Raw genomic sequence first — 14,179 nt, forward strand, 5'->3', positions numbered from 1 at the left:
CCCATGACATGCCCACCTTGCTGGACTCCATGGCTGCCTAGGCTTGTGCGTGCTGCTTGCTCTATGGTCTCATGCCCTCTGTTCCTTTCCTTCTCTTTTAGGGCTTTGAGGACCCCAAGGACAAGTGAGTAGTGTGCCCGTTTTTTCTCCTTCCCCCTTGGCTCATTCACATGACAGACAGTAGTTTAAACAGCAGCCCAGGAGGCTCCCCCATGGCTCCCTCAGGGAAATGCAGACCTGAGCACTTACATCGGGCCCTGAATGTGCCCAGTATCTGGAGGGAACATCCTCTTCCTCCTCTTGTGCTTCCCAGTTCTTACAAGTGCCAGAAATTGTACTCAGAACAGGTTCTACCTTGAGAAATTAGGCTTTTAAATTCAGCATCATAAGCATGTTTCCCAAGGGAGTCCTACTCCCGGTTCAAGTGGCAGATGGACCACAGTCCCTGTGGGAGGATTCCCACCCACCAGTCCTCGCCTTAGCTCCAGGAAGAGGAGGCAGCTGGAGAGTAGAGAAAGAGGCTTACCTGTCGGAATAACAATAACATCTTCAGTAATAATCTACATTGCCAGCAAGGTCCTCTGGGCTTTGGGGACCTTCCTGTTGTATGCAGTTATTAAGAACGCAGCCTGGCATCAGTCCCTGCTGCCTCGTCCTAAGTGAGAGCTCCCTGGGGATCTGCCAGGTGTCTCTGGTCAGTCTAGATGGCATGCAGAGCTATCTGTATGATATCTGTATGACAGCATCTGTGCGTGTCAGCTTGCCCCTGTCTGCCTCTGGCTTTCCAGGAACGCCCAGGAAAGTGCCAACCCTGAGGATGAAGTGGACGAGTTTCTGGGTCGGGCCATCGATGCCAGGAGCATTGACAGACTGCGATCTGAACACGTCCGAAAGTTCCTCTTGACCTTTAGGGAGCCCGACTTAGAGAAGAAGGTATGGTACCAAGAGAGAGGACCCCTGGCAGAACCAAGGCAAAGGCGTAGGAGCAGCCCACACCCCTCTCTCCTCCAGTGTCTTAGTCTGTGATGCCACACCAGAGAACCCCAGGAGATAGGTTCTGGGGAGACTTTCATAGTTGGAAGGAATACATCTCATCACTGCCGTGCCTCAGTTTCCTTATCTGGAGTTATTTAGCAGACCAACATCAGGATCAGGGTGAGGAACAACTGAGTTCTGACTGTATTAAACACATGCAGTGGTGTCTACCATACGGGGGTAAATTGTAAATGGTGTGCCCATAATAATTGGTATAGCCATCAAGACACCCGGTGTCTTGGGGCCCATCATGCCCTCCAGGTGCTGCTTTGGAAGGGCCATGGGAGTTCCTTGTCCCACCTTAGATTGTGATTGAAGAGCCCAGGGGGCCATACAGTGAAGTGGTGACAGAGCCACCAGGCACCTCCCTTTTTGTCCTGGGTGTTGTTATACCACCCCCTTCCCCCATCAGCCACTGCCAGCATTAGGTGAGCCAGTATTAGCATTAGCAAAGCCAAGCTATGGCAAGCGAGCCTGATGGGTGTGTCCCCTTTCAAGGTGAGCATGCCAGAATTTATGTGGCTACTTGATGTCCTGGGAGGAGGTGAGACTGGGGGTTGGGACCTTGAATAAGTCACTGGAACTCCCCCAAGAAAGGGAAGGTGACTGCTTCCTGGAAGTAGAAACCAAAGCAGTCTGGGGCCACTTTTGTGCCCTGTGTCCACTCAGTGGCCTATGAGAGCGGTGATGGTCTGCAGCTGTGACTGTTATAAAATATGTTGACCATGGGCTAGCTGTCATAAAGTGTCTTGTTAGCAATCCCAAGTCTCTCGGTCACTGTCACATAGACTCTACCATATGGGCATTTACTCTGGCTGTCCTCCATCTAAGGCCAGCTCTGGTCCCCATGTGTCATGGAGGAGGGTATTTTGGATGCTGGGTGACTAGAATTGGCTGGACTGTCATAGGTGGTGGGCGGGTCTGGTAGAACTCACGGTGCGTGTTTCCTCTTAGTACTCCAAGCAGGTGGATGACCGATTTGGTGCCTATGTGGCCTGTGCCTCGCTTGTTTTCCTCTTCATCTGCTTTGTCCAGATCACCATTGTGCCCCAGTAAGTATTCCCTCCCCTCACACCCCCTCTTCTGGCTGCAGGGTCCCCAGAGTGGACCTGGAACAGAGGAGGAAGTCTGCTAGCTGCTCAGGCAGGGATGCTGGTTTCTCAGTTTCCTCTGTGCATCTAGGAAATCGGGGGTTCTGCCTCTGGGCTGGGGGCTGTGAGTGCTCACACTGGGTAGAGACCGTACTGGGCACTTCTCAGCTGCATGAGAGACCCCTTTCTATCTGTCACCTCCTGTCATACCTGGCTGAGTCACATAGCGCATCTGACACTCTGGCTTTCAGGTGATCTTTGACTCTTGTAAAAAAGATACACACACGCATATGTACACACACACATGTACACACACATACATCTTCAAAAAGCAAAGATGTTTTGTTTGTTTGTTTGTTTTTTACTTCTGAGAGTATTTCCAAGGAGAGGTTTCAGGAAGGCTTTTCACAACGAGGCACACCCAAGCTCTGGGGAGAATTGATCACGTCACTAGGGACCATGAGAGGCAGGCAGAGAGCTTTTGAAATGAGGTTTAATTAACAGCCATTCACAGGCGTCCCACCTAGGAGAGAAGTGTGTATGTATGCATGCACGTATGGGTGTTCAGGATGGTGTAACACACACACACACACACATATATATATATATATATATATATATATATATGTACATTTTAATTCTTTACTATGAAATCACTCAAGCACATGGAAGTCAACTCTCACCCCTAACCTAGAACAGTTGTTAATATTTTCCAGTATCTTTTTCATTTGCTTTTTTCTGATTTTTAAAAATGAACTTTGGGACATCCCCCCGAAGCAACAGACATCTATTTTAAGGACGTCTTCCTCCTTAAGCAGAGTCGCTTACATCTCAAATAAAACTAATGCACCTCCTCCGACCACCTGGTACCCAACTCCATATCAAATTTCCAAAACGATTCCCAAATGCCTTCCTACTTCGTACCCAGGGTTTGCTTTGGATCCGCCATTCCACGCAGCTCTGCCTTCTAAGCCGTGCTTGATCTGAGGTGTCCTCCTTCCAAACTGTATCTTGCATTTTGAAATGATTACAGGTCCACTGAGAAACCGTACAAGTCGCACAGTGAGCGTGCCCATGCCCCTTTTGCATTTCCCCTAGCATCGACAGCCTCCTTCAGGGAGTCGCAGTGGTCACAGGCAGAAGCTCCCATGGTAACCATGCTCAGCCTGCTGACCTTAGACCAGTTCTCATTTCCTCAGTTTCCCCTCGTACCCATTTCTGTCCCACACTGCGTGGGATCCAGCTCTGCAGTCGGCCGTATCTCTCTCTCCTGCAGGACTTGGAGGTAGTTCTGAGGCCCTGCTTGTCTCTTGGCAAGACTAGCGAGACCTCTGCCAGGCAATTTGTAGAATGCTTCGGTTCTGAGGTGTCCGACTGTCTCCCTGCTGGACTGAGGTTACTTCAGTGACACTCCCCAGCATGGGTGCTGCGTTCTTCCCACCGCATCTTACCCAGACGAGGCACACTTTGTCTACTTGCCTTCTTTTAAAAGCTTTCTTTATTACATGTACTGTGTGTGTGTGTGTGTGTGTGCGCGCACGCGCGCTCTAGCTTGCACCCATGTGCATGAGGCGTTGAAAGCGTGTGAAGGTGTTGACTCTTTTCCTTCTACTATGTGGGTCCCAGGGACAGAACTCAGGTGGTCAGGCACCTTTCTATTCACTGAGCAACCGTGCTTGCCGTACTTCTGCCTTCCTAGCGCCTTTCACTTTTATGGTGTCCACTGTATAAAGGTACCCTTTATGTGTGTGTCTGTTGCCTATCAGACACCCCAGGTGAAAACCAGATGCTGGTAACTGGCTGTACCCCCGCTGGACAGCCCGGCGGGACTCTGGGTCCTGTTACTCAGCCCTATTTTTTCTGTGTTGGCACAGTATAGGTAGTAGCCGTGAGCATCAATAAGAACCCCATTGTGCGCCCTTGTGGTTGACAAGGTCTACACAGTCTGCGCAGTCTGCACAGGCTCCTTTGCCACTTTACTTTCAGGGCAGCACAGCAAGCCTTAGGGGCGGGGCCGTGCCAGCTTCATTCCTGCCTGGCCACAGCTCTGTGGTCAGGGGATTGACCCAGGTTGTTCCAAGTGTGCCCTCTAGGGGAAGCCTTAATAGCCACTTTCAGGGTCTCTCGCTTTCCCTCTGAAAAATTTGCCCTTGTTCTGGTTGAAGTCAGTTGAGCACTGCTTTCCTGGAAGCCAGAAGCAGAGGCGCTGTCAAGCAAGCCCTCCTGGGAAGTGGGTGGTGCCCCCCACAACCTGACAACAACACTTGGCCTCTCCAGGCCACCGTATCCCGATACAGCCTTGTGGGTGTGCTATACCTGGACAAGCTATGGCCTGAGGAGAGCAGTGGCAGGTTCTGGGAGGAAGAGCACTTGCAACTTGTTTGTCTGAGGCTTTCTTGCCCTGCTCTCTCCTCAAGGCTGGGGCGTTTCCCTTGTTGAAGCGCCTAAGTATCCGAGAGCAAAGGCTGAGCAGGAGTGGGAAAGAGGCTCTGACAGTGGAAAGGGAGACGGGCTAGGTCTACACATCACACTGTCTCAAAGAGGACTTGTCTGGGCTGCTGATGGGATGGCCATCTATCAGGTCCATCCTGGGTCCCGTTATTAACAGGTGACTTTTAAGATCAGTTCTCCTGTGCTTCCCGAAGCACTCCTGAGGAGAGCTAAAAGGCGAACTGTTGATCCAGTGTTCTCTAGTTCTCCATCGGCTCCCTGTGGATGGATGGCTGGTCCCCTGTGAAGGTGGCCTGAGGGTGGGAAGCACAGGAGCGGGCTGTATTGCAGCACAGTCCTGCATGGGCCTTCGCTGCATGAGATCTTCTTGGGGAAGAGTGGGAAGGATGGAGCAGTTAGACAGCTCTGCGATCTGGACTCCTCTGATGCAGTGGGGCTTGGGCTTCCTGCCAGCATGCAGATCCTTCTCACCCTTTTTCTCCCCCACCCGCCCCCAGCTCCCTGTTCATGCTGAGCTTCTACCTGTCGTGTTTCCTGCTACTGGCCTTGGTGGTGTTTATATCTGTGATCTACGCCTGTGTGAAGGTGAGTCTCCCTGACATGCCGCCCAGAGGGCTTCCTCCCAGTGGCAGGGGCCATTGCCGAGACCTGAGCACCACACTTGGCTCAGGTGATGGACACAGGAGTACGCAGTGCTGGTCCACAACTGGAACTGACTTCACGCCCAACTGGAGACCAGGCTGTTCTATTGGCTGCCTCATTAAGCCCTTGTTCGTCTTTGTGACAAGATTGTCATTGCTGCTTCAGTGTCAGGTGTGATAAGAGGGCTGCTAGCCAGAGCCTGAAACAGGGGATCAGTCAGTGAGCATTCGGTAGAGAGTGCACGTGGAGAAGAGACTTTCTCTGAGATTAGAGATGAGTCTAGAGTATGCAGATAAGGGATATGGCTCCATCGAGGTGCAGAGTTTTAGAATGGCCACGAGGCCGACGCCCAAGAGCCTGGCTTCCTGTTCTCTTTTATCTTGGTTTTCTCTTGGGCATTCCAAGTTTCCTGTCCAGGCTGTATCTCTAAGGAGTAGTTGACCCAGGGCTTCTGTCCCCTTTCCTTCCTATTGTCTCCATCAGTGAACAGTCAAGGACTCTCCACTCTCCAAACAGGGCCCTTCACTAATCTATTTGCTTAGTTGCCTCACAGACAAAAGTCTTGGTGGAGCATCTGGTAGGGACCTTAGGAGTTGTGTGTGTGGGTTAAAGGTGGTTCTGTCTTCCCGAGAAGATGGTGGGTGCGTTGCTATGTTGAAGGGTGGGCGTTGTCTCTCCTTCAAGGCTGTGACCCTGATGGTCCTCTGGTCAGTAGTTCCTGCTTTGGCTGTGTCGCTGTCAAAGCCTCGCAGCTTGCTCGGTCCTCGCAGACAGTTTACTGTCTTCAACCATGCATATAACAATGAGGCAACTCGATGCCCATCTTCAGACGACAAGTCACAAACATGGCAGGTAACCATGATAAACTAGTGTTTGAGTGCATGGCAGAGCCATGTCCTGTCACATGCTACATCGTGACTGAGCCTTGGAGACAGTGCTGAGTGAAAGAAGCCAGGCGGCCCCATTCATATAGTATATTATTTCAAATATGGAATTATCTGTGATTGACAAACTTGTAAGACAAAAAGTAGATTAAAGGTGGCAGGATGGGAGTTTCTGGTCGATGTGTTTCCATTCAGAGCAATGAAAGAGTTTTGGAAATGGTAGCAGTAATGCTCACCCAATGCTGTGCCTGTAACAAATGCCACATTAAGACAGCAAAATGTGTCGTATTTTTGCTACAACAATAAAAAAATTACAATAGAGAGTATTCTGGCACAAGTCTGTCATCCCAGCACTTGGAAGACTGCAGCAGGAGGATAGAATTCAAGACTAGTCTGAGCTATGTAGTGATTTAAAAAAAAAAAGCCACAATAATATTTTAAAGCACACCACAGCTAGAATACTGTTAAAGTTTATTTTTTCTAAATTTCAAAGGGACTTTATTCTTGGGGGTGGGGAAGCTTGGCTTTTAGGTTGACATTCCCATGCATGTGAATGTGGCTGCCTTCAGAGGCCAGAAGCAGGCACTAGATTCCCTGGAGCTAAAGTTACCTGTGAGCTGCTGCTGTTGGGAGGTGAATTCAGCTCCTCTTCTCTTGTGTTGAGAAAGCTCAACTCATCAAGTCTAGAACTCACCATTTCAGGTTGTTGATCAGAAGTTTGGTAGACAGGAATCTTCACCTTGGTCCTTCTGCCTCCTTCCTTCCTTCCCTCTGGCCAGCCATCTTTTCCTCTCTTGTCCCCACTCTGCAAAGAAGAAGCCAACAGGGGGAAATGATTCCATTATGAACTCTCTCCGCTTAATTCTTCTTCCTCCCTAGTTTATGTTGTGCACTAAAAACTGAGGTCACACGAAGGTATGTGAGAGATAGTCAGGTGTGGTAGTGGGTTCCCATAATCTCAGATGAAAGTAAATGAGTCAGGACTTCAAAGCCATTCTTGGTTACATAGTGTGTTTGAGGCTAGCCTGAGCTACGTGAGATCCTGTCTCCTAACAAAATGGTGTAAAAGGCTATCCTTTGGTTGGATAGATAGCAGGGAATATTAACTGCCCTTCCCATGAAGGCAGACCATTTATCAGTGAGTCCCTGGAAGGCTGGCTGGGGTTGGAGGGACCAACACTGTTACCGTTCCCCTTGTCTGGTATTGATCAGCAGCTGATTGGCCTGGGTTCTGCTGCTCTCTTTTCCCTTGAGAAGCATTCTCCTTTTACCAGAATGCGTCAATTTCTCTGGTCTTGTTTCCAGAGTTTTGGAGAGGTTCTGGTGTTCTGCTATGACAACTCCGTGGTTTCTCTGGGCACAGCTCTGGTGAAAGAAGGCCAAGCAGCTGTGTGTTCAGTGTCTTTATTTCATTAGCTTTCTCATCTCCCACAAACAGCTCAGCTCCCTTTGTCCATCCTTTGTCCTTTTTGCCAAAAGATCCTGAGGACAGGATGGATCGATTGGCCACCTTCCCCGTGTGCCAGAATTCCCTTCTCTGTGTGAAGGGTTCTGTCTGACCTTGAGTCACATCATCTTCCTGTTACCCACCTGCTGCTGTACACAGACAACCAGACTTCTTGGGAAGGTTGAATGAGTTCTAGGCCCCAGGTCTGCCCCCACTTCTCAGTGTATCAGCTGCTTTCACAGCCCCACGGCCCCAAATCTGCTTTTGGCTGCCACCGTTAGAGAGGGCAAATCAGCATGTAGCCCTCTTGCCTGCCCTTGAGATTCCTGCTATTTTTGGAGAAAACCATACTAGGTTCCTTTCCATGATCTCAGACTCAGGGAATCTCAGTGTGGAGGGCCCCAAGCAGTGGGAGCCCAGTCACCCTCCAAAGGTCAAAATCCCTTCCCTGAACCCTGCATGAGATATGCCAGCCAGATCTCTGTCACCTCCGGTGACCGCACACTTACTCACCTATCTTGGGCACAGCCCCTTCCCTTCCCTTCCCTTCCCTTCCCTTCCCTTCCCTTCTGTGCAGGCTCCAGCTGCTAAATCAGGCTCTGTAGTAGCCATATTGTCTTAGGAAGTAGCCCAGGCCTGAGCCTACCAGGAGGAAAGGTTGTCAGCCCCTTTTCTGCACTCCAATTGTTCTCCTTTCATGTAGTGCTTCAGCATAGCTTCGTGCAGAAGGCAGCGTCTTCCAGCAGAATACAGAGGCCAGCGGGAACGCTCAGCCATGCAGCTGAGCCTTGTTGAGCTGATACAAGCTAATTAACTGGGAAGAGCAAGTACAGTTGAGCAAACACTTCCATCAGAATGATTTGTGGGCCAACCTGTGGAGCGTTTTCTTGATTAGTACCCACCCCACTGGGTATCAGCCCCAGGCAGCTAGCTAGTCCTGGATGGTATGAGAAAGCAGGCTGAGGAGTCCGTGGAGAGCAAGCCTGTAAACAGCATTCCTCCAGGGTCTCTGATTCAGTTCCTGCCTCAGTGACTGCGTTCAGTGAGTTCCCACCCTCACTTCCCTCAGTGATGGGCTGTAGCTGTAAGGTGAAATACTCCTTTATCCCCAGGTTGCTTTTCAAGGTGTTTATCAAAGCAGCCTGAGCAATTCTTGGGGCTACTGCAGTCCCTAACCCAAGTGCAACTTCCCTGGGGGCATGGAGGCTGGTTCAGGAAAGTCCAGGGAGTGATTCCAGGGAACGGGGTGTGTCCTCGGAGCTCCATGTCTGTCTGAAGGGTCCTAACTGATTTCTGCTTTGTCTCTTCCTTCTTTCCTTCCTGCCTGCCCCAGCTCTTCCCTACTCCCCTGCAGACACTCTCCAGGAAGATAGTGCGATCCAAGAAGAACAGCACCCTGGTCGGGGTGTTCACCATCACCCTGGTGTTCCTCTCGGCTTTTGTCAACATGGTGGGTCTCTCCATAGCCTCTCCGAGCCTCCCAGTTCTGTGGGCTCCAACCAGTGGGGCCCCATGGCTGACAAGCATACCTGGGGAGCATCTCCCTGGAAGTCCATGTCTGTCCCACCTTGGGCTGGGCTCACTAGCATCTCTCCCAGGCTTTTAGTTCCTTGTTGTCAGGCTAGGAGGAGCACAGGATGTCTCCAATAAAGCAGCCCCCCCTTTAGGAGGAGCATGGTTGTGCCAGCCCCGTAGCCAGAGCAGAGCTCCTTTCAGGCGCCTCTTTTGTTGTTTCTGGTGTGTGCACAGTGCTGCTCCTGAGAGAGGGTGGGCTGGGCCTGTAGGCGCTGAGCAGCCTCAATACCTTCTTCTCTACCCTAGTTCATGTGCAACTCTAAGAACCTGGTGGGCTGCCTGGCAGAGGAGCACAACATCACGGTGAACCAGGTGAACGCATGTCATGTGATGGAGTCGGCCTTCAACTACAGCCTGGGCGACGAGCAGGGCTTCTGTGGCAGCCCCCAGTCCAACTGCAACTTCCCAGAGGTTTGAGAGATGGGGACAGGGTGTGGGGATGGCAAGAGAGGTGGACAGATATTCCTGCCCCTCCTCATCTGCCCAGCTCTGGGCAGTCCCAAGCAATGTTGTAGTCATAGAGGCACCTTCCCCCAGGCCCTCCCATACCCAAGCAGGCTCCTTATTACAAAGACAGCGTTCACAACATAGCTGAGGTTCCGGCAGTACTTAAACCAGGTACTGGCTGGATGCTAAACCTTCCCTCTACAGGCTGTGTAGCTGGGACTCTGATACTAGATTATCTGGGGATGGCCTCCTACCTTCTCCTCTCTCAGGTACAGGTGGTGACTTTAGGTTGCTCTGGAAAACCCATCTTAGCACCAGAGACCTCGTTCACAGTACCTCAGTTGTCCTTTCAAAGCCTGGGGCTGCCTCTGCTAGTCACTAACATATGGCTACAGCCCAGAGATGTTGTAGGAACAGCGAGAGTGGAGAAAACTCAGAAATAATGGTGCTCAATGGAAAGAACCAAAGAATGGAGGTGAATATCTGGAATTAGCAGCAGGAGATGAAGGACAGAGGACAGCCCCTAAGATCAGCTGGTCAGGTCCCTTAGTCAGCAGAGGACAGAGGAGCAGAGATCAGAAGAGACTTCAAGGTCATAGGACAGGGCCCCCGGGGTCTGTCCTGGGAAACCTGACTTACAATCAATGTGTTTGGGCTGCAGAAGCTTTCAGACTTTAGACCCAGAGGAGTCAGCCTATTATGCTGCCAAAACAGTGCTGTGTCTGCAGTCACGTGTGTGAGTAGTCACGGGAAGTGTGGAGTAAAGGTGGCACTTATTGTCACATCAGTTAGGTGGGCTAGTTCAGGTGTACCCCACCACCATCGCTTGGTGAGTTCTAAAAGCACTTACGGGTTTAGAACCATCAGTGTCAGAGCTGTAGCTCAGGGTGGGGTGGGGCCATTGCTCCCTGCAGTTACCACTGGTGCCAGGCATAGCATCATCAGTGTCTATGGATGGACATGTATGAGTGGAAGCTTTGCTGATGGGGAAACTGAGGCCTAGAGAGGATGACTCAGCCTGAGCTCGGAGCTATGGCGGTGGCCTGTAGCATCTTCCAGGTCTGTTTCCACCAAGAGTCCATCTCCAGAAGCTTCCTAGCCCGGCTGCTGACAATTCCTCTCACCTCCTGGCTGGCTACCATCAGCAGGAACATTCCCAAGCCATGTTCCCCCCACCCCCAGCCCACCCCAGCCCAGGTCAGGTGATGACAGGGGTAGGGCGGGGATCCAACCTGGCCCCCTCTCTCTGCAGTACTTCACCTACAGCGTGCTGCTCAGCCTGCTGGCCTGCTCCGTGTTCCTGCAGATCAGCTGCATCGGGAAGCTGGTGCTCATGCTGGCCATCGAGCTCATCTACGTGCTCATTGTAGAGGTGCCCGGCGTCACACTCTTTGACAACGCTGACCTTCTGGTCACCGCCAATGCCATGTATGTATCACTTTCTTTGCTCCCCCTTGGGGTCTGGGAAGAATCCGGGGTGGCTGGGGTGGCAGGAGCCTGGGTCCCAGCAGCACAGGGAAACACAAGGAAAATGTCTTCCGTCTCCCTTGGCCTGGTTACTGGAGCAGAGCACGCAGGGTCCTAGGGTCTTGTTTCTTCCTTTCTGCCCTTCTCATGTTGGGGTTATGGCAGGTGACCAGGCCCCCCTGCCTTCCTGTTTCTAGTTGCTGATCAGTGCTCCCCTCAGGCTTGGGGCTGAGGAAGGCAAGAATTCTTTAGTTCATCTTTAGTTCACCTACTCACGTGTTCATACATTTACTGGGGGCCTGGGATGAGCAGATCCAGAACCAGGAAAGGACAACCAGAACAGGCAACTCTTGTGACAAGGGCAACACTTGAGAAGGTTAAGGCTAGACGTCACCTTCAAACCAGAATCTGGTGGTGGTATGCAGGTGACAGGAAGGCACTCCCATCAGGAATAGGCACTTGGAGCTGGCTCTGCACTCCTAATCCTTCTGCCTCCACCTGCCTGCGAGCCAACCTCTTGGCTGCTTTCTCCCCCGCCCCCAGCCTCTTCTCTCCCACTGCTGACAGTGGGGGTAAGCAGTGGAGGGAGGCGTTTGTGTCGAGAGACCCTAGTTTGGCTCTGACAGTACTGTACAGTAGATAGATAACACAAGCCATGTGTATAATTTCACATTTTTTAGTAGCTATAATCTAAGAGGCAAAAAAGTATGGTAACTTTTTATTAAGGTGTTGGAGATTGAAACCTGTTTGTATTAGACAAGTGCTGTACCACAGAGCAACACCTCAGACCAAAGGTGCAATTAATTTTAGTAACAATTGTGTATAGCCACTACATCCAAAATACGGTCTATTGAACATAAATCAATTGTTAATCACTGTGAAACTATTTTACCTTTTCCCCCAATACATTTGTAGTACATTTACATGCACAGTCTCTTGTAACTTGCTCTCCCCTCATTTCAAGGCCACATGTGGCCAGCAGTTGTCATCTGGGATGGTACAGATGCAGGGTTCCCCTCCACTCCTCCAGGATTGCAGCACAGGGCAGAGATGGACAGGTAGCTATGAGGGGAGCAGACAGGGGCTAAGGACTGAGCAGCCTGGGTCAGCGTGACCAGATGCATTTCTGCAGGCCTTACTGTTCACAGTGCCCTTGGATGAGGACGGCTGGGCACAGCAGTAGCTAGGCAGTAGAACAGAGCTTTAGGGATACAGCAAAGGCTGGGAGGCAGGGGTACCTGCAGGCTGAGCAGCTACCCCAACTTTTCTTCACAGAGACTTCAGCAACAACGGGACCTCCCAGTGGTGAGTGGACCCTTCTGTGATGGGGCCCCATCTTCCCCTTGGCAAATAAAATACGTAGGTAGCTACTCTTCCCAGGTAGGAGGGGCCTTGTGACAAGGTGAGTGGTGAGGGTGGCAGGAACAGGTGAAGATGCCTTCCCTCCAGGGGCAGCAGGGGCAGTACTTAGTCCCTGGACTGTCTGACTTCCATACTTGAGGGTGATCTGAAGGCTCCATGGCAGTGTCATTGGGCTTAAGATTAACCCCACGATTGCTTTAAAGCATTTAGCCTCCATTCTTTCTAAGCTCTGAGCTCACTCCTCTGGGCACAGAGACAGGGTTGGAGTCTGCTTCCCTTCAATCACAGGCTCTGAGGCTAGCCCTGCAAGAGTGTGGGTCAGGAGTCAGCCCCAGCATTCGGTGCTTGGGCTTTGTGCTGTTTAAGAGGCAGGTGTGGAAGGAGTGTTTTCTATGAGCATGTATCCAATTAACAGGAATGGCTGTGCAGTGACAGCTCCACTATGCCAGGTGCCTCATGGAGCACACTGTATAGCAACTTTCTCTGTCCCAGTGTCTGGAAATGGGGGCATCACCCATCTCAGCAGTACCCAGAGACAGGGTCATTAGGTTGGCCTGGTTACCTTGACTCTGAACTACTGCAGCTATAGGAAAGCTGAGTTCACAACCTAAGGTGACCAGATGGGCTCACCCAGTGGCAAGAATGTAAGGCACCAGGGTAGGAAAACCACTGCCCCCAGTGCTGAAAGGCTTCCTGCAGAAAGTGCCTCAAGCAGCTTGTGCAGGGGGAGGCGGGAGCTGTAGTTGGGGGAAGAAGGCCTGGAGGCTTTGGAGTCCACTGAGTACCAGGGTGAGCTCAAGCCTGCTTGCCTCTTCACTGACAGCCCTGAGCATGCGACCAAGGTGGCGCTGAAGGTGGTGACGCCCATCATCATCTCTGTCTTCGTGCTGGCTCTGTATCTGCATGCTCAGCAGGTGGAATCCACTGCTCGCCTTGACTTCCTCTGGAAACTGCAGGTGAGTGGCCCTGAACTAGAGCTGTGCTGTAGGGGAACATAGCAAACCTCACAGCACTTATCTCACTGCTGCCCAGTGCCAGGAGGAGGCACTAAAGAAAACCTACTGGAGAAAGCGGACCTCCAGGTTGGCTGCCTAGACCTTTGGTTCCAGCCACTCCCTCCTTGTCAGATTGCCGGTTGGGGGCTGCATGCAGGTGGCCATCGTGTTTCTTCTGAAGGTGTACTCTATGGGATCTGGCTGTCAGGTCTGAGGTTAGGAGACTCAGGAGTATGGCTCTCTGCTTTCCCTGGGGAATGTCCCTCCTAAAGTCCTAGCTGTTGGTGAGCTGAGGTACCACTTGTGGCCCTCCTTCTTCTCTGAGGAAGCCCCCAGGCTAGACCGGACTCTGTGGGACGTAGAGCCCATGTTCTTCCATTTCTATCTTCCTCTATGGGTCTCCAGGGTGCTTCTCCTAAGATGGTTGCCACTGTGTACCCTGGCTGTGTCTCGAAGGCTTCAAGAAGAGTTAGCCTGCTGCTAGCCTCTGCTGGGTGCTCTCAACTCCAGCCAGGGTGAAAGCCTGGGGTCTAGAAGGGATAGAAAGCCATGGTCCTATGAGAGCGGAGGCCTCCCAGCTCTATCAGGTCTAACCCTCCCAGACTGGAAGGACTTCTGCTGGAGACAGGGACAGGGCTTCTGTTCCATTGGCCTGAGGCCCTGCATAAACTCAAACCATTTCAAGCTCCTTTGTCACCACAGGGCCCTTCCACTCTGTCCCACCTGACCACAGGAACAGCAGAGTATTTTTCCCTTTGAGATCCTCCTTGCCACACTCAGTGT

The 14,179-nt window shown here is 51.6% G+C and overlaps 1 protein-coding gene across 1 annotated transcript in view; it reads left to right on the top strand.

The window, feature by feature from the left end:
• Window positions 1-14,179, top strand: part of Adcy5 (adenylate cyclase 5) — a 146,521-nt gene that overhangs the window by 123,837 nt on the left and 8,505 nt on the right. The window contains exons 9-17 of the mRNA XM_032900156.1: window positions 102-124; window positions 789-933; window positions 1,990-2,087; window positions 5,075-5,162; window positions 8,884-9,000; window positions 9,372-9,536; window positions 10,825-11,000; window positions 12,315-12,344; window positions 13,225-13,357. Of these exons, the coding sequence (XP_032756047.1) occupies window positions 102-124; window positions 789-933; window positions 1,990-2,087; window positions 5,075-5,162; window positions 8,884-9,000; window positions 9,372-9,536; window positions 10,825-11,000; window positions 12,315-12,344; window positions 13,225-13,357 (975 nt within the window). The remainder of the gene's footprint in view (window positions 1-101; window positions 125-788; window positions 934-1,989; window positions 2,088-5,074; window positions 5,163-8,883; window positions 9,001-9,371; window positions 9,537-10,824; window positions 11,001-12,314; window positions 12,345-13,224; window positions 13,358-14,179) is intronic.

The sequence above is a fragment of the Rattus rattus genome, chromosome 4 (assembly GCF_011064425.1).
Source record: "Rattus rattus isolate New Zealand chromosome 4, Rrattus_CSIRO_v1, whole genome shotgun sequence".
In the NCBI taxonomy this organism is placed as follows: Eukaryota; Metazoa; Chordata; class Mammalia; order Rodentia; family Muridae; genus Rattus; species Rattus rattus.